We start from the raw sequence: 21,123 nt of genomic DNA, 5'->3' as shown, positions 1-21,123 counted from the left end.
GCTTCCCCTTTCCCTGCCCTCTTCCCTTCCTCTGACTTTAAGGGTTTTCTTCCATTTACTTATTGTTTTTCGTTTTAGCCAGTGATTGATAGACACACATAAAGGTGGAGTTTACTGTGCTATATTCATGTATGTACACAGCATAATTTGGTCAATTTCATTCTGCATTTCCTCCCTTGTCCCCTGCCTCCTCCCTCCCCCTCAAATCCCTTCCTCTGCTTCACTTATCTCCCTTCTATTTTCATGGGATCCCCCCGCCTTTATTATTTACTTATTTCTATCTTCAATATGAGAAAAAAACATCTGACCTCCTTTAAAATCTCTAGCTGCTTTTGAGATTTTCTCTTTATCACAGGTTTTGAATCCCCCCTCCCCAGTACTGGGGATTGAATCCCAAGGTGTTGTACCATGGAGCTACATGCCCAGCCCTTTTTGAGACAGTCTCACTAATTTTCCCAGGCTGGCCTCAACCTTGCAAGCCTCAACCTTCAGCCTCCCGAGTAGCTGTGATTATAGGCTTTTGCCTCTATACCAAACGATTCTGAGCATGTTGACCTGCAAGGCTTTCTAGACAAGACATTGGAAAATGGCACTGCTGCCTTTGTTAGCTTTAATGCAATGTAGCTCTGGCCCCTGGAACCAGGGAACAACCAACTAGGGCCAAATTGGCAATCTTCCCAGTTGCAAGAATGGTTATCAATTCACTGTTTTAGAATAGTTTATTATGTAGCAAAAGCTGATAGACTGATCTAATGTTTTTGCCTTAAAATTTGTGTTTTTTTATGTTAATGTATTTATTCCATCTTCTTTCTACTCAAATGAGTTTGGCCTATGTACAGTTGTAGGTTGGCAGTTCTTTTCTACCAGTTCACTGAAGATATTCTTCAATTGACTATTTGCTTCCAAAGTTGTTGAGATCTGTTTTCTTCCTAAATGCATTATCTTTTAAGTATTCTCTCTGGCCATTTCTTTTTCTGATACATTGCAATTTCATGCAAGTGTGTGTGTGTGTGTGTGTGTGTGTGTGTGTGTCTGTGTGTGTGTATTTCCTGTCTGAAAATTTCCCTTCCTTACTCTGAAGATATATTCCTTCAAGTATTGTTTCATTCCTTCTAATCTTTTCTGGAGCTTTTTTATACAACATTGGATTGCTTTTTTTTTTTTTTTCTTTTTGAAAAGAGATTTAGTTCTGACCTAGAATTACAATTTAAAAAAAAAATTTTTTTAATTTTTTTATTTTTTTTGTGTGTTAAGGATTGAACCAAGGTGTGTTTTACTATGGAGCTACAAGACCCTAAGCAACTTAGGGTCTTGCTAAATTGCTTAGGGCCTTAAGTTGCTGAGGCTGGCCTTAAACCTGTGATCCTTCTGCCTCAGCCTCCTAAGTCACTGGGATTACAGGTGTGTGCAACTGTACCAGGTTTACAATAACTTTTAAAAGTCCTATCAATTCCACCACACCATTTGAGAATTACTCACACATTCTTTATCAGTGCACATTCTGTCTGGTTTTGAAAAATGTAACATCGTTTCCTCTCATCTGTGTCAAATCTGTTGAACTCACCCACTGGAATTAACTATTAATACATTTACTATGTAGAATGTTTGGATTTCCGTGTCTGATCTTTCTTGTCTTTTCTGTCTTGCTCATGCTTTTCATTCCCTACTATTTCTTTAGATACTTTAAACACGTTTGTCTTATATTCTCTGTCTGAACATTACAATGTCTGCTGTCCCTTGTTTCTGCTGTCTTTCACTATGGCTTGTTTCCTCATACTATTCTAAGTTTCCCTGGAAGCTCCTGTTTAGTTGATCAGAATTTGTGAGAATCCTGGGAATCCTGGGGTGAAGGTCCATTCTCCCAGAGAACTGGCGTTCATTTTTTCAGGCTTACAATACTACAAATTTGAACTCCAAATTCAAATGATTCAAATGTTTGAATTTTCAGGAAACACTCTCCCTTCTTTCCCAAAGCTCAGGCTGGAGGTGTCATTTTTCGTTTGTTTGGCATACTTTTTTTTTTTTTTAATAGATTGGTCTGTCTCATGCTTCTATCTGCTAATTTTATATAGATCTGAGGATCTTATATCTTGCATAAATTTTATTTATTTTTGTGGTGCTGGGGATTGAACTGCTAGGCCAGTTGCTCTACCACTGAACCAGACTCACAGCCCTTGTACAGATTTTAAACTCAAATCTTTAGGCACTTTACATTAGTGATTCCGTCTGGGTATAAGGCATGTGCATGGGCTTCAGAGCTCAATTATGGCTCTGGCTTCATCCTTTCTCTTCAGATTTGATCCCCAAATTCCTTATGTATTTGCAAGTCTCTAATATTCCCTTGATTCACTTCTTGGGTTTTAAAATCATGTCATCATTATTGAATTATTTTGCCCTACATATTTTTTTAAGAGTAATATTTTCCACTTGCATTTAGTTCTGTAATCACTATTTATATTTTCAAATCTGAGTTCAGTGTCCATACCAGTCATTTTATGACTTCCTAGTTCCAGAGCTAGTTCTGCCTTAAAAGTCAGTCACAGCACCCTTTCTTTTCCTCATAAAAAGTCAAGGCAGGTATATTTTCTTAAATCTTTTTAAAGAATACCCATCTTTTTTGTAAAGCAAAACCAAAGTATTTTTTTAAGTCAGTCAAGTGCAACATATTTGAGTTCTAAACCTTTTCCTCAATGAAAACGATTCTATGGCTCATTTTCTACTCTCTTCTGCCACTCAATGTCAGACTTCTGAGGGTAGGATGCTGGGTGTGGCTCAGTGACAGAGATCCTGCCCAGCATGTACAAGGCCTGGGTTCATATGCACACATGAGGCTGAAGGCAGTCTGTTTCTTTTAAGATATTTTGTCTTTCAAGGTTCTTATGGAAATTTTAACTAATTTTTCTCAAGATTTCCAGTATACATCATTGAAGTAAGTATGACCGTAATTTGCAGTCAGAATCTGGTGAGGTCAGGATATTACATTATATAGTATTTCTAAAAGTGCTCAATGCCAAAACTTTTGAATTCTGAAGTATATAAGAATTTTAGATATTCTTCCTTATTAATCTCACTAGCAAAACTTACCTTCATAAATAAGGCAATGAAAAGATCACAATTTCCAAATTTGTGAAGGCTTAAAACAATGCGAATACACAGAGAAAGTGTGCACAGCGGCGGAAACCTAAATTGGGGATGGTCCTCGCAAGTCGGTTTATAGCATGTGAGGGAAGTTAAAACTATAGAATGATTGCTTTTTTTCTTCTTTTAGTTCCACTTATATATATCTATATTTTGTATATATGACAGATAGCCCAGCAAGATACTTAGTCCTGAGATGCTACACTGGAAGGGAGGAAGCAGGCCACATTCTTGACTAAACTCAAGAGCATGGGCAAGGCATTTCATCTCTCCTGGCCTCTGTTCTGTTCAGTGGTAAAAATGAGAGCTGGACAGGGCTGATTCTAGGGCCCTTTTCAGCTGCAATAGTTTGTGATTTAAACCAAGACAAATAATTGTACACTTTTTAAAAGATTGACTGTTTTGAGTTGAAGGGCATAAACTATATCTTAGATTGATGTTCCCTAGAGCAACATAGACTTCTGTATCACAAACTAGGTAGTTAAGAAAATACCTGTTGATCATATTGAAATTCAAAGGACCTTTCCATCTCTACGATTCTATGCTAAAATAGAAATTAAAGCTACGCAGTGTAGTTAGACTAATGGTTTTAAATTCAAGGACAGAAGTCTTATCTTTGATCTATGTATTCCTTTTCAAACCTCATGTATCCTTCCATAGCACATGACTGAGGAGCTATCTTTGGATTATATTTATTTGCTTGATTTTTCAAGTAAATTTCTCAATATTGTAAAACTAATGAATTATTTTCAAAACTCTATATTAATCAAGCTGCTCTACTTTCTACCACCCAAATCTGTTATAAAAAGAAGTGAACAAGATTACTTAAGTGAGCAAAATCCCGATCCTTAATTTTCCTTAATCAGGCTTTTCATTAGCTTTTCCATACTTATATACTAAATTGAAGAATAAAATCATAAGCACAATACTAATCCTTTTCACTTATGCTAGTTGTTCCAGGATTATAGCCTACAATTAGGAAAACATGAATTCAAATCACCTAAGAGACTATAGTCATATACATCATCACTCACAGCATATGTTCCATTGTTAATTAAAATCATAGTAATTTTGTGAAGAAACCTTTGAGGCACATAGTAAGGAATAAAAAGGTGATGCTCTTTTTTATAAATCTTAAAGTAGTACATATACAAAATACTAAACAGCACATATATGAAATACTAAAGTATTTGCAAGTAGGAAAAGAATGCAAGAAAAAGTAGTTCAATGGCAAAACTTTCCTTTGTATGGGAAATAAAATTCATGTGCACCACATGTAAGTATATGACTCCTATAGAATTGCAGTAAATGCAAACATGTGAGCTGGGGCTGTGGCTCAGTGGTAGAGCGCTTGCCTAGTATGCATGAGGCACCACATATAAATAAGTAAATAAAATAAAGGTCCATCAACAACTAATAAAAATATTTAAAAAATACAAACACGTGACTTTGGATCATTCATTTGCACTTTATGCATCCTTTTAATAGAAATTAAATTAGTCCCTTAATGTACATAATGTAGTGTCTGTTTTCCAGTCTAGTAGCTTTTCAACATTCACTTCTGAGTCTCATGGTAAATGGTTTTCAATATCAGGGTGTGGCTAGATGAGTGAACAGTGTTAGTATCAACTCACTTGACAGGAAATAGAAAGGGTTGGAGTTTATCTGCAGCTAACAGGGAAAGTAAGAAGAAACACAGACCCACAATAGTATCAACATGCATTATTAGGCAAAGATCAGAGTTAACCCAACCCACACAGAGTTCTTCTAAGCTGAGAGTACACACAGAAAGGGATGATTTTATCGAGACCCATAGCCATAGTAGTAAGGTTCATCAGGGCGGAATCCGTAGGCTGTGGCAGGACGTCCAAGAAGGCCAACTGGTTGGCCAAAGCCATCTATTCCAAGGCTGAAAGAGAAAAAGAAGGCAGCTATGTTTTCCATTACATATCCACAATGCAGGTCAAGTGAGAGGCTGGGAAGTTACACTTCCAAGATTCTCTTTCTAAAAGCAGTGATAGTGATTTAGAGAGATATCATTACAAAGGATTATCATTATTCAAGTTAATATAGTCATTAAAATGTGTATATTTACTTCCAATAAGATGTCAGAAAGAAACCTCTGTCATCAGGTACTATTTGAAATAAAGTAGAAGAATCAGATAAAAAGAGTTTTATTTAAAAAGGTATTCATAAATGGCTCTTATGACAGAATATGAAAAGATTTTGCATGCTAGCAATGATCAGTAATACACTGCTAGGGAAGGATAAAATTAAAAATGTGGTAAAGAGAGTTTAGCTATTTACTATAAGGCCTCTTTTTCATATGAAGATATAGGACTAATTTACTATTTATAGGGACATGCAATTTGAGTTTTAACAGTGAACTCTCATACAGGTCAAATCATATCATAAGTCTGAAAGAATAAGACATAGAATTCTACAAAATTTGACAACTGGCCAGGTTTGATCTTCAAATCCTTCTAATTCCTAATGCAAAAACATACTGAATAGTGTATCTTTCTTTTAAGTGACATCAAGAAGACAATTATAAGTTTTGGTTCCACTTATTCTATGGAAATAAAATAAGCCCAAAGATAACCTTCAGAGTTGGAAAGATATCTGAAGTGCAGATACACTTTATGATTATTAAAAATTCTTCAGTCTATTAGTAAATTATTTAGAAGAAAATCTATTATTCAAAGTACTTTTTAAGGATCAGGGAATCAACACTTAGAAAAATGACAAAAATGCTTATTTTGCCAGGCAAATATAGTAGCTATAACATGCTCATGCACAACTCATGCAGTGAATGCTAGTGGCTTGATTTCCAGTCAAAGGAAACCATTTATAACATGGAAATGTAAGCTCCAGAAAAAAGCACATTTAAATGATTCAAGATTATGTGAGATTGTACTAAATGGAAAGATACTTTTCAGCAAAATCTAATATGATTAAAAATATGTTCACATTGGTGCAAACTTCCTCTCATCATCAAACTGAGATTAAGTTGAAACACTTTAAAAGTAACTCTCAAAATTAATGTTTTAAGTGACTTGTGCGTGCGTTTATGTGTTAGGAGAGAATTAAAGAGTAAATGTAAAGAATCAAAATACATATAAAACATAATGTTCATGTGAATCTACCCCTTGGGGAATAGAATTTCTGAAAGAAAAGTGTCAGGTTATTATTTGTATTGAGTGATTCTAGACAAACCAACATTTTTAGGTTCCTTTATCAAAAACTCTGTGCCCATAATTTGTCAACATTGGTTGAAATTTTTAAGTCTGCTTTTTATGTAAAACCACCCCTCCTATTTTGTTTCCATGGGAAGAGAGGTTAAAGAGGGGAAGTTTATTCTACAGGTATTGGAAAAGCTGTTTCATAGGTTAGTAGAGTCCATAAATTCCTTCTGTTCACTGCTAAGATACCCTGGTTCAGTTTAAAATCTGAAGGAAGAGTTGGCTATTGGAAACCTCTCTAGAAACACTGAAGCGAATAAAACTCAGTTATGAAGGGATAATTACACAGCTGCAAGTTTTGCTCAGTCCTCCTTCATCTCTCTGTGTACCACCTGCCTTCAGCCAATCCTTACCTGTTTTTTCCCCACCCCTCCTCTGAGGTTGAAATCAGAAGACCTAGGTTAAACTCAAAGTGATTTTGTCCTCATTTCTCAATGTAGGGGCTATGGTGAGATCTCTGCAGAAGATGGAAACGAGAGGCACATAGTGACCAGTGGGGATATCTGCAAAGGCACCTTCACAGTGAGCCCCACAGAGGGCCTTTTGGCAACACCATTAGGCTCCATCTAAAAATCAGATGACCCTTGACCGCCTCATGGGCACACAACAAGGAGCTTTTCAGCTACAATGCTGGTAGGAGCAGCCCAAGCAATTCCTTGGTGAAGTGGTGACCTATAATCATCAGGAGAATGTGACCTTTTTGGCAGGCTTGTCTGCATGAAGAAGAGGACTTAACAGATTCTCGGAGGCTGAGGCCATTATACAAACTGCTAACTCCCATCTCCTTCTTTAAATTTCTATGGCTAATAGGCAAAATTTTGATGACTGTTTTCCAATGTGGTCTATCAGCAGAGTGAAGAATAAACTTAAACATTATCTGATTTGCCTGTTCTTTTCATTGTGAATTAACAAATGGCTCTTCTATTTTTTCTTTCTTTTTGAATATGTTAATCACATTATTAGCAAAGCTGTGCACCCTCAAGTCAGTGAAAGCAAGACTGGCCCTTGAGTACTAATGAGTGAGTCTCAGTTCTTGAACATTAGTCTTTAGGCTAACAGTAGCAAAGTTCTCTTTATGTAAGCAATAGCCTACCCAGAGATATCTGTGTGTGTGTTACAATGCATGGGGTCAGGTTAACCTTTTTAGCTTCTTATATATCATTTGGGGGAAAATTTCAAGGGATGCAACTGGCCAAAAGTTTTTTAGAATTCATCATACATTACAGATGAACTTCTTGTTTAAAAAATAGAGCCTGGGTCAAAACCAAGAAAGCCTATGGTGGGTTTTCCTTTAAACAAAGCAGATAGACTCTTTATGTACTCTCACTGGGGACACTGGGAACCCTGAGGACCAAGGGAGGCATACCTGCTTTTACCTGTGTGACCACTTTGCTACAGCTAAGAGGTGTTATACTTGGCTCTCTATAGGTGCTCTAATTCTATCTTGCACTGTGTGTCTCCCTTCTGCTCCTAATCTACACAAAAAGTTTCATGTCCTTCTACATTAGCATATGTACCCACTATACTACTATTTCTTGAGAGGACTACTTATTTTGTATTATATCACCTTTATTGAACCTTTGAATTGTCAAAATGCAGTATTTTTTCTTGAAAATACCCAATTTTAATCCAAAGAAAATGGTTATGGTTTGTTGTGACAGGCAAGTAAGAATAGTAAGGCCAAAAACATCAATCTGAATTGTACAAGAATGATGGTTTTTGATTACCTAGAAGGAAAAATGAAAATTTCCTTCAAGTGAAAAATTTATACTTAACATCCAATAACAAATATGAAACCATATCTCGAGTTTGTTTTATAAATTTAGAAATCTAATTGACACAGAAAGCTCAGACTGAATTTTCTCCATATTTATATGCAACTTAAGGCACATTCTTAACAACATTCATTGAGATTCTAAGCCTGAGATGATTCAGAGGGGTAAAAGGAGCCTGGAAAGGGCGAGTGACGCTCCACATGCAGCACACTACGAGGGAATGGCAGCCAGCGAGGGACCAGCACTCTCAGGCTCTGGACACTCTGCCTGAGTCGACATTCCTGTAGAAAGCAAGAAAATCACCTACCTCTGGCTGTTTGTGAGGCTTAATTAGTGCATATTTGTAAAGCACTTTGAAATCCTTGGATGAAAAGTGCTGCGTAAGTGAAAAGTATCATCATTATTTTATTAAAGTAGATAAGAGCAACACAACTTTCTCTTCTTTAAAATTCCTAAGTCAGCAATATTAATACAGAGCAGGTAATAAATTTATTAGTGGACGTTATAAAAAATGAGACTCTCTCTCATGGACATGCCAAACTGTTGGTGCAAAACTTTTTACACTCATATGAAATCCAGTTTTATCAGTTTTAGAAGTACTCTCCGGACCCACGAGGAGTGTAATTCTTCTTGGATATAACTGCTTCACACCCTCACTCAGTCCTCACAGCATATCTTTATCATCTCATTTGCATGCTAAATCACTTTGGTTTTCTAGTGTTTACCTTAAAATGAAACTGAAATTAACACCATACTTAAGATGCAGTCTAAAATCAGTATAGAATATGAGATCCAATCTCTGACCCTCTATTAATGTATATGAAAATTGTACTGTTCTTAAAAATTGTCAGGAGTCATTAATTATCATCAAGTTGGCTAAGACTGAATATATAGGTATGGGTATAATTGGATGTGTGTGTGTGTGCGCACACACACCCACCCACCCACCCACCCACCATAATGTCACTTTGTGATCCATAAGGTAATATTAAAGGTTAAAATTATTTTGGAACTTATTTATTTATTTATTTATTGGTACCAAAGATTTAACCCGGGGTGCTTTATCACTGAGCTACATTCCCCAAGCTCCAACTCCCATTTTTTGAAACAGGGTCCCACTAACTTGTTTAGGGCCTCATTAAGTTGCTGAGGCTGGCCTTGAACTTGCTATCCTGTCTAAGTTTCCTAAGTGGCTGAAATTATTTTGGGATTGTCAACTGAAAGGACTTGACATGAGCTAGCTTCATGAGACAAAACTTCTCTGAAGTTTATAGAATTGCATGAAGTGATTTGTTAACAATTTTCTGGAACATTTCATTGTCTTTATTAATTACTCTAATATGTTGAACACAGAATCAAAATTAGTATGTTTATATTCCTGAATAGATTATTTAATATATGGTAGATACACACACACACACACACACACACACACACACTGCTAGAGAAGAATTTGGGAGGCTAGAATGCCTTCATGGAAAACAGCTCCATTTTAATGCACCTATTATAATTTTGCTTATTGTTGTGCTCTCCTACAGAATGTAAGCCCACCAAGTGCACAATCTGTCTCGTTCAGCAGTACCTCCCAGTATCCAGCATAGAATCTGACATGGAGGAGACACTCAACAGTGTCTGAATGCATGATCAGATGAGTCTGAGGACAGGTAGGATTTCACAGGTAAAGAGAGAATTGCTGATAGAGTAGTAGCCTGAGCAAGAAAGAGTGGGCCAAAGAACAGCAAAGCACATGTTATGGAGAAGGTCTTAGGCTCAGGATGAAAGCAAGTGATGGGAAAGCAAGCTAGGAAGGGAGGCAAGGACCAGACACTGGAACTCTTCACAAACTATGCCAAGAACTATATGCTTTCTAAGAGATGCTGGTGGTTTTTAAGAAAGAGAACAAACTAATTCTGTGTTTAGAAATTTATCTGTGGTAGGAAAGGAGGTTGAGAGTCAGAAACCTAGAAAATATTTAAGACACTATTCTGGAAGTTCAAATGTGAAGTATTGAAAACCTAGAAAGAGGCACTGGCAGAAAAGCAGTGACCAACTATGCTACACTTCACAATAAAGAATGTAATATTTTTTTTGTTTGAACTAACAGTGAAGAAGAAAAATTTCAAAACTAGGTGAAAATTTTCAAGATTACTGATAATTAGAATGAAACAGTTTTTGCCCCTTTAGTACAGGAAAATGCTTCATCAAACTAAGAGACTGGTATTCCACGTAGATAAAATCTGATAGGACTGGGGTTGTAGATCAGTGGTGAAGAGCTTGCCCTAGCATGTGTAAGGCACTGGGTTCAATCCTCAGCACATAAAATAAGTAAGTAAATAAAATAAAGGTTTTGTGTCCATCTAAACTAAAAATATTTTTTAAAAAAGCCATGTGCAGACAAAATTTTTTAAAAAATTGATAGAAGCTATACTCTGTTTAACAGGAAGAAAAAGTCTTTCCGAAATTCTTGTAGTAAGCAGAGCACAAGTGTAGTTTGAATAAGATAATGCCTATAAAAATAATACCTGACATTCCTAAAGCGATGATTATTGAGATCAAAATGCTTGTAATTTACAAAATAACCACTAGATGGAGAGCTTGTCTTAGCACTGAATACCTACTATGTATTTCTAATTTTAAAACAAGGCTTATCAAATTTAAATTTCTCTGCCCTTAGATAATCAATGTATTCATTTTATTAACATGAAATAACTTAAATAGAAATACCTATATTTTAAAAACTTGTGTAAGTTGGTGCCTAGGAAAATAGAAAAGATGCCAATTGTCAAAGACACCGAAACCACAATGTATATTAAAGTACTAACATCATAGCATGGCTTCTAAGATCTTCACTGAACTACATAAATGGCCTCTTTTCTGGTTTCTATAAATTCACTTGTAATAAATGTATATATTTTGGGTTGCTCAAAGGCATTATTTATTACTTTGAATTTGAACAAAAGTATTATTGAGAAAATGAAATCTAAGAGCACACAGCTAAGGAGCCTTTTAAATGGGTTTCACCAATATAGATCAAGTTTAGATGTCATTTTCCTTTTAGTTTTTATTCTTATTCTTCATATGCTTAATCATAAGCTTTTTTTTCATTATGATAAAACTAAATATCTAAATCATCTTGAAGAATCAAATTCTTAGTGAGGTCAAACTAACAATTTTCCAAAAACCAAGGGCAAATTATATGAATGGTAGGAAGCTGAATCTAAAGTACTCATCTGGAGTTTATTAAAGTTTTTCTAAACAGATATCTGTCAGTCAGTTCTAAAAGAAAAAAGCACCACCTTGGGGACAGATCCTTTCAATTTAGTTACTATGCTGAGATGCTCCAGATAAAAACTAATTTGTACTAATCATTCAGGGAGCATATGTAAAAATAGTCACTAATTTATTCCAAATGGCAAAGAAAGCCCATTTCTCTCTCTTTTAATCTCAATTTACACCTCTTCTTATATACCTTAATTGTTTGCTCATCTAGAGTCTATTTTAATGATTATGTTTCTTAACGGGGAGAAATGTCATCGGTGGTATCTTAAATAGTACATTTTATAGTCCCATTGAGACCTCTCTTCTTCTATTTGAATAGAACCTAGTGGTGCTCTACCATGGAACCTTTTTATTTCTTATCTTGAGACAGGGTATCACTAGGTTGCCCAGGCTGGCCCTGAGCTCCCAATCCTCCTGCTCAGCCTCCCCAGTAGCTGTGATTACACTCATGCACCACTCACCTGATCTGAGATTCTGAACTCTAGCTCTTGGGTGCCTATGTCTTACTGTGTCTGATAATTCTCCTTCATGATGGTCCTTTCTTCACATGCTTTGTAATTTTCTTATTGTGCAGTCGATTTCAGTTTTTGTTGTTGTTTCCTGTCTGTTGGCCCTTGAGCTGTGGAATATTTCTACAGGGATTTTCAGTATTTGTTTATAATGTACCAGGGACTGTCAGACATTACCTGTTAATTTCTTGACTTGGGGATCCCTGCACTAGATGCACAGGATGGATTCATAATCCACTCATGTGATGGAGCCAGCTCGAGGGTTTCTCTTTCTCAGGGGTGTCTGTCCTCTCTACTGAAGGCTTGGGGCACAAGACAAGTTTTGACCATTTCTCTAGGATGATGAATTAAAATTATCTAGTCCTTTCAGCTGGTAAGAAAAAAAGGAGCCTTTTGAAGTTCCAAGCTTTATAAAAGGGATTCATTTATATCTTCTAGTATCATATAACCTATACCTATTTCAATACTCTGGTGGATGGTTATTTTATTTTTTGATACCTGGAGTTTTCCCATCTTTCTTGGGAAGTTGGTCATGTATTGAAACTGTCTGTCACATCTCATCCACCATTTCTACCTCTCTGTGTAGGAGCTCAGTGCCATCTTGCTGGAAGTCTTATCTTTTTTTTTTTTTTTTTAATTGTTACTTATCTGCTCTGCACATTCAAGAAAAAAAACTTATAAACCATGTATTCTTATGACTCAAAACTGGCTTTCTTGAAGCAAACAATGACTTGAAAGAAGTAATTGGAACTACTAGAAGGTATTTTATTTATCCTTATCTGTAGCTGTTAACAGAAACAATACTCTTAATAGGTGCCCAATGGGAGTCATCTGATATGACTATGAAGTTGAAGTGAATATTTATCTAGACCTATAATGACCTCAGGCTCTCTGGTATCTCTAGTCATTTTTAACTTACACTCCTTCACTTAAGTATAAGGACTTCTTGAAACCGGCAGTTCTAATACAGGCACTGCTTCACTTCATGCCACCAAATGTTAAAGGAACTTACCCAGAGGCTCAAAAACCTCTGGGTCACTAAATTTAGTCATTAGCACCTCTTTTAAATAATTGTTTGTCTGTTCCTGGTTCAATATTTATATAATCTGTCATAATACCTGGGTTTTCTAAGGTACAAAGATAACTGCTGTAGGCTTAAAGTAGAGAACATCGAGTTAGGAGCAGTGTTTTCTCAGTGATAGTTTAACCATACTGTCTGGGACTGAGTGAGTTAAATCCTGAACACCACAACTAATTACTATGTAATGCTAACCTTAGTGCTGGTTCATTTTGAGACTCTTTAAAATATGAACTGTGTATTTTACCCCTATGCACTCTCTTAATGATTTGTTTTTTTAGACTGAAATCACTTCCAGCCATCACTTATACTCTTGGTCTCTACATATGCACTTTTGCAAGCACAAATATTTCTTTTTCCTATTGGTCTGCCAGCCCTGTCAGAGCAAATTTCACTTTAAACTAAATGCTATGATACTTAAAACCTCTTGGATTACTCAGACTGCTAGTGTGATCTATGACCTTCCAAGAATGACAGCTGAACTTTCCAATTTGCTTATACTGCTTGGGGAACTAGCAAGCACATGCCAAAAAGGAAAATGTTTCTGATGTTGAGCAGAGAGGAGAGTTCTTGTTGGAGGCAGGGGCAGGAGACTGAAAAATACTAATAAGAAATGAAAAGAAACTAAACATGCCGTAAAGTCAAATACCTCAAACATAATTCAAAAGTTAATGCTAGCACTAAAAACTCTTTAGCTGGACTAACCAGTTAAAATATGAATAATGACCTTTAGTTACTGTGATTTAAGCACCAAACAGAATCTCAGTCATAATGCCCTACTGGAATGAACAAGTTCAAAAACTGAATAGAATCTAAAATTATCATAACTATATTAAAAAGGGCTGTATCAATTTCCTTTTTTTCTTTATAAAACAGAAATCTGTCATGTGAACAAAATCAAACAGGTAATATGGCCATTTAACATGCATGTCAGCTCTATTGACACAATATCATTCTCTCAAATAAAAAAATAATGTTAATTTTTTGTTAATATGCATGTCTCCAAAGTTCTTTTACTACCTTACATTGGAGATAGTTTGCCTTAAAAAAAAAACCAACCTCAGAAATTTATCAAATTTAAGATGCTAATGTTTCTAATTTATTTCTAGTCCCTTCATTTGCTTTGATTTTTTGGCTACCTAACAGACAAATTATGTTTGTCAGATAAAAATCAAGCAGTGGTTGATGGATACTTTTCCAAAATTAAGGATAATAGAAGCTCAACACTTTTTTTTTTGGTGCTGGGGATCAAACCCAGGGCTTTGTCCATGCCAGGAAGTGGTCCATCATTGAGTTACATCCCCAGTCCTATTTTCCTATTTTTTCAAACTTTTTTTTTTTTTTTTTTAGTTGTCGATGGACATTTATTTTATTTATTTATATGTGGTGCTGAGAATTCAACTCAGTGCCTCACATCTGCTAGGCAAGCGCTCTACCACTGAGATACCCAGTCCTATTTAAACACAATAAAGTGTATGTATATATATAAATATATATATATATTTTTTCATGTGGACCAAGGCATATCCGAAACATCAGGGGTTACAACCAGCTTGGGAATTCTTCCCTAACCCACCCTTGCCACAGCTGATTCATAGTGGGGTAAAGTGCATATTTTTAAAAGGCTAGACATGAATATTTAAATTTTGATTCTAAATAAGTTTATAATTACAAATATACAAAAAAAAAAAAACATTTCCTTGTCTTATTAGGATACTTTGAAAGATCCATGTTGGGAGAGGTTATTTGGTTACTTTTCAGCCACTAATTTAGTAGTTCTATAATAATATGTCAGATAAAAATTTCAAATATTTAGCATCCTCTACAGACTTTAGGATCTCAGAATATAGTATAACATATTAGTAGTGTATTTAGCACTAGAATAGGTGCTAAAGTAAATCTCCATATTTGTCTCATAGCTTTCTTGTTCCTTACGAATATATTTCACCGTTACATTATATGCTTATTAAAAAATAAGGAAATCCATATTGTGCTTAGACCTAAGGCTAATAAATAGGTAGTTTAATCACAAGTCTTCTGATGATGAAGTAAGGTGTTGCTCTATCATCTTCAAAGAACATGGCTAAGCACCCTTTGGTCATAGACTGTTTGTATGAAACAAATTCAGTGCAGACTTAGAATGTGAAAGTATGTGATTCTAACAAATGTTTTTCTTACTCATATCTTATTACCATATCTTAAAATTATTTTTAAAGGGCATAAGGAAGCACTATACTATTTTTTTCCTTATCATTGATGTATGGGCAGTTTCCCCTTAGGAATGGCAATTAATTTTCTTAAATGCAGCACAATTAATTTGAAAATTAGCTTACTAACAACTCTTGAATTTTAACAAAGTTAGAGGAGTGCAATGACTTTGGAATAAGGGTCTGGATGGGATTCTGTCTCTACTGATATGACTTGTTAACATTCCATATCTGTAACTTTCTTTGTCACGGTTTTAATCTTTGTAAAATAATGGCTATCACTTTTAATATCTCTATACACTGAACTTATCATATTTCCAAATTTCTTACAAGATTAATATGCTTTTATAGTATATGTGGTGTTGCTGCTGTTACAACATATGAAAGTGATGGAGCCTTCCTTAAAAATGCTTAGGCGATTCTGAATCCTGTCGTAAGGTGAAGACAGACATTCTAGCATACTTGGCAGGTTTCTTACATTCACTTCCTGTTTGCCTCTACAGGGCTCTTACATAAGTCATAGAGACTTATACCTACACATAGGCATACTAATTACCATTGCACTAAAATGATGCCATGGCCAATCACCTTCCTTTTACCATAGTGAGACTGGACTGCTCGTATAAATAAAGTTATTCAGTCAAAACCCTTCAGATTCTATGTCATCATTAATGCAAATGATACAACACCTCAAAGGGACAAAACGACAGGGAATGCTATTTGTGTGCTTTTTCATCTTATTCTATATTCTGTGAATTTATTTTTAAAATAGTAAATTAAGGGTAAGGTTTTTTAGTTATCTCCCACAAACCACCATTTCCCACAATGTACACATTCCTGTACTTAGGCTTACTGCTAGCATTGGTTTCTCTTAGATAGGTCATGAGAATGTTTAGGGTGGTGTATTTTCATTTTGTGATGTCCGTTGTCTTTGGGGTTGTGCCAACCTGAGGATCTGAAACTTATAAGCAAGCTGGGCAACTCTGACGGTTCTTCAGGGTGATGAGAATGCACTGTACATTGGGGGGATCTGGGTTTTAGGCAGTATTCCGAATCAGTGTAGAAGTCTACCTATAGTAGTTGTTTCAGGTGTGTAGGGCAAGGAAAATACTGGTTCTGTTTAAAGTGACTATGGTGCCTACCTGCTGTTGGTCAAGAGTCCCCCTTCTCCAGACACGCATTTGTGTGCATGTATGTACCTATCTATCTACCTACCTAAAATGAAGAGTCAGTTTCTACTCTGAGAACATTTCGCTCATGAGATAGGAGGCCTAGAAATCAACATGTACAACCAACTTCTTGATACAGTGGCTCTCCCAAATCTCAAAATTATCCAAATTACATATTTTAGGACATTGACATGTTTTAAAAGGGGCTATTTTTCTATTACAAGTCACAACAGGCTGTTGCTGGAGTAATCCTTCTAAACTACTTATTATGATAATGAAGCAACTAAACTGTAATAGATTACTAGACCTATAACTTTAGTAGGTCGTATTTCAAAGATACTGTGATTCTTTGTTAGTATTGCCCTAATTAGCTTAAAATTCCATAAAGTTTAAAAAATAAAATTTACCACATTATATAATTAGATTGTTGTTTTTCTGTAAAATACTAAATGTCTATATGTTCCTGTAATAGAAATAATTTAATGAAAAACAACACTCCAAATAACATATTCTTCAAGTGAAAAGGGGGAAAGGTTTCATTATTTAAGGTAATATGGCATTCTTTTCTAAAGATCACTAATTCTGTTTCCTCTAAAAATTAAGCAAAATTATAACATACTTAAGAGACTTATTCTACTGAAGACATACATTTACTCTAGGTGTGGGAATAACACAAAAGTGGGTAGGAAATGTAAAACACCTTTGATACTAATGCCGTGCTTAGTGTTATTTCTTTTTCTAAACCTGGTAATACCACTCTCCTGAAATATTTTTTTTTAAAATGAAAGTTGAAGTAAGGGATAATAAGTAAGATGCTTGAATATATACAAAAAATTATATCTTAACCCTGCACTACAAGCTTCTTAGAAGGAAAGGGATAGTTTCTTCCCCGGCTCCCACCCCAGTGCTTGTCAATTAAAAAGGTCCTGGGTAAAGGAAAGTTTAAGTGTTATAAGTGCATACCTTTACCTTGATTCTTTACCTTATGCTCCATAAAGTTAATTTCAATTGTCATCATAGAAACTTTTTAAAATATGAGTTAAAAGTATCTTTTGGAAATCACAGAAACAGCAAAAACACCAAAACCCATCAGCATGTATGCTATGCTTCTGATTTATTACCAACCATAATCTGGTAATAGGGAAGAAATAAGGCCAAGGAAACCTTTTATTCATTTTAAGTATTGGGTAGAATTTGTTGCTATAGAATTTATGCTACTTAACAATAAAAAGTAATATAAATTTCTATAATATTCTGGTTTCAGCACTGTTCTCTAAAGATACAACTTTAAAAATTATTAAAAGAATTTTAGGCTAGTGTTTTAAGTATGGAGGCATCATTCCTCCAGATACAGCAAAACTGAAAAAAAAAAAATTTATAGCAAGTCAGCAATGAGATTGGCTCTAACTGAATCAAGTGACTTCTGAACATATTCTACTCATCTTTCTGCATGAAAAACTTGTATTTCAGATATATAACTCCAGGAAAATAATTATTTTGCAATTCTAAATAGATAGTTGGTTATTGCCATTACTGATAAGAATTTTTTCTTACAATTTTTTAAAATGTTGTATTTTTTCCAGTTATGCATATTGTACATTTTTTTTGGAATATACTTAGTAATGCTATGTGTGATTTTTCTGCAGGTTGATAACTTTGCTTGAAGTAGATTTTCTTTAAAAGGATGGACAGTTATGTGGAGACTTCGAAAGTATTTTCCTGTGCTCCTCATGGAAATTGGATGCAAAGATTTTTGCGGCATGGCAAAGCTTTACCGTTGGTTGTTACCTGATGTGTAAACATTTCCAGGCTTTCAGCGTGCTGTGTTCTCCCTACGTTTTTTTTTTTTTTTCCAGCATCTGCATGACACAAAACTCTGGGGCTCCTGATCTAGAACTGGAAGTCTAGAAACAGAGTCAAAGAATGGCCAAGAATTTTTCTACTAACATTATTTCTTCCTTTGCTGTGAAATAATAGATTAAATGTAAATTTAATAAATTCTTTAAAAAATAGTTCACATTGAAAATCAAATGGAAATGCAGTAAGGCACGTCTGTGTTTGAATACTGGCTCTGATCTTCACAACTCAGTTATTACACAAACACCTACTCAGAGTTTAGTGTATGTCAGGTACGTGGATACAACTTTGAACAAGATAGTCAAGGTTCTAGTCCTTTTAGAAATTATATTCTTATGGAAGGAAGAAGACTAACAAGAGAACAAAGAAACCATTAGGATATATGGAGAAAAAGGGTCTTCTTTGAAGATTTTGTGAGGAAAAGACTCTAAGAAAGTAGTATTTGAACTGAGATTTGAAACATAAGCAGCAGCAAGTTATCTTACAAGTATGAAGATTATTTAAGCTAAGTACAAAGGTGAAAAAGTGAAAAAGACTTGGCAAGAGAGGAAGAGAAAGCAGCCTGGGGTGAACGTAATTGGTAAGCAACTGGGTCATTTGAAGGTGAGACTGGAGAAGCAGTAAGTGTCAAACAAAGTAGGATGGCACAGAACAAGGTAAGAAGTCTGCATCTGATTACAGGGCAAGGGAAGCCAGGAAGGCAGGTGGGAGGCACATCAATGATACTTTAAAGACATGATAGCTACCGTGAAAAACAAAAAAAGGAATGTGAGGGAGGGTGAGTGCAGAAGCAGGCCAATCAGTTCCCAGGCTGAGGAGTTGAGGTAACAGATGGCAACTTGGACTAGGTGTCAATGGTGGGAATGAAATTACCAAATCTGAGACAGTCTAGATAGGAAAAAATAGGACTCGCAGATGGTCTGCACTGTGGAAAGAAGGTAATCAGGAGGAAAAGGGAAGAAGCGAGGAAGCCTCCCAAGTTTATGGCTAGAACAACCTGGTGGATAGTGGTGACATTTACTGAGATAGGATGCTTAGGAGATGATTAGGAAAGGAACCTATTTATATGGGGAAAACTAGCAATTTAATAACTTTTTTGGGGGGGGCAGGACTGGGGACTGAATCCAGGGCCTCATACATGCTAGGCAAATGCTCTACCACTGAGTCACACCCCCTGCCCAACAATTGAAAAATATATTAAACATTCAATTGAATATGTCAAATAACAAGAGGGATAAGAATGGTGCCTCAGCTAAAGCATATAAGCTTAAGACAGTGTTTAAGCCCATGGGATCTGGATGAAATCCCAGAGGTGGTGGGTATAGTTAGAACCGAGGATGTCCCCCAAATACGGTATGGCTAGAGAATAGAGCAACCAGCATCTAATCGTAGAAAAGAGAAGAGCCAGCAAAGATCACTGAAAAGGAATGAGGGCTTAGAATAAAAGCCAGGAAAATGATGTGTTTTGAGAGCTGAAAGAAAGGAGTTGTAAAAAGCAGGGCTTGGATAACTGTCAAAAACTAGTGAGCACTAAAGATGAGAATGGCCCATTAGATGTGGCAATACAAAAACTACTGGTGATTATTACAAGCCCTCTGTGGGCTGTGTGTGGACTAGGTTGTGCATAGTAGCCTCCTGAGGGGATAAGTCTGGCACTGGGAACTCCCTGGGGGCACTCCCCACAGGGATTGACCTTCTGATGTTGGTGAACCTCCCCCCTCCTCAAGCTCTACCTAAGATCCCACACAGACCCTGAAATGGGTGTGACCTGTCAAGATGTCAATCAACCTGCTGACTGCAAGACATCACAAAGCAAGACTCCACCCTTGAAACCTTACCCCTGCCTTTGATGTACTCCCTTAAATAAACCACCAGAGTCATTTTGTCTTTGTCTAGTTCAAGAACCCATGTGGACTAGATCTATCAGGGGCTTTGCTTTTGTAAATATATTTCTGAGTGTTTGTGTTTTATTATTTGTTAATTATTTGAGATCTTAAAATTTAGGATGGCTTAATTATTTGAGATATTAAGGTTTAAGGTGGCTATTTAGGGTGGCTTGGATTCCTTGGCAGAAGAATCCCCCAATGAGACGCTGGCCTTCTTCCCCCAGAAAGGTGATTTTGACAATACTGGAGAAGCTGGATGAAGAGTGAATGGAAGTCTTTTGAGGAAGTGAGAAATGGGCAGTTGTTGGAATGTGATGTGGAGCCAAAGAGAGTTTAAATTAGGAGATTCCAAATTATGTGTATATGCTGACGAGAATGGTACGGTAGAGGGAAAAAGACTTAAGACATGAAAGAAGTCCTTGATAAAGCAAGAGGGATGGGGTCCAGGGTAAAAATATTTTGACTGATTAGACTTTGAAAAAAAGGACACTTCTTTTACTGTAACAGAAGGGAAGAACAAAAGGTGGGTAAAAAATAAGTTTATGGACTGGGCAAACTGCTTAACTATAAGCTCTGTTTTCTTAACAATCACTGCCTGGTACTCAATATATTTTAACAAATATCATCATCATTATTAATAAACATATCTCAGATCATAGACAGATTTGAAACCATTTAGGAACTGACATTTCAAATAATACAATTAGAATAAAGATTAAGTCTATACGGCACTGAAGCCTGCTTTGCTTCTATTCCTTTCCAATAATTTCACTTGAAACTTGCTGGTTCATGTTCCAAAAATATAATACCTTTTGAGCTGCTTCACTTGTTTTAAGATTTGTTTTCTTTTTCTTTCTTATTTTTTTGGGGGGGTGGGGGACTGAACCCAGGAGTGCTTAACCTCTGAGCCACATCGCCAGCCCTTTTTATTTTTTACTTTGAGGCAGGGTCTCGTTAAGTTGCTTAGGGACTCTCTAAGTTAA

General features: G+C 35.9%; 1 protein-coding gene across 2 annotated transcripts in view; it reads right to left on the bottom strand.

Moving 5' to 3' along the window:
- Positions 1–4,586: 4,586 nt before the first annotated feature.
- Positions 4,587–21,123, bottom strand: part of Kifap3 (kinesin associated protein 3) — a 143,246-nt gene continuing 126,709 nt past the window's right edge. The window contains exons 20-21 of one of the 2 annotated variants that reach the window (XM_071600329.1): positions 8,463–8,531; positions 4,968–5,047 (exon numbers count right to left, since the gene is read on the bottom strand). In XM_071600329.1, coding sequence (XP_071456430.1) covers positions 8,486–8,531 — 46 coding nt within the window. In that variant the 3' untranslated portion in view covers positions 4,968–5,047; positions 8,463–8,485. Of the gene's footprint in view, positions 5,048–8,462; positions 8,532–21,123 lie in introns of both variants that reach the window. The other variant, XM_027935034.3, reaches the window with a different exon arrangement.

This window comes from Marmota flaviventris, chromosome 12 (assembly GCF_047511675.1).
Source record: "Marmota flaviventris isolate mMarFla1 chromosome 12, mMarFla1.hap1, whole genome shotgun sequence".
Classification (NCBI taxonomy): domain Eukaryota; kingdom Metazoa; phylum Chordata; class Mammalia; order Rodentia; family Sciuridae; genus Marmota; species Marmota flaviventris.
The sequence above is the reverse complement of the archived record's forward strand: the minus strand, read 5'-3'. Positions and strand labels throughout refer to the sequence as shown.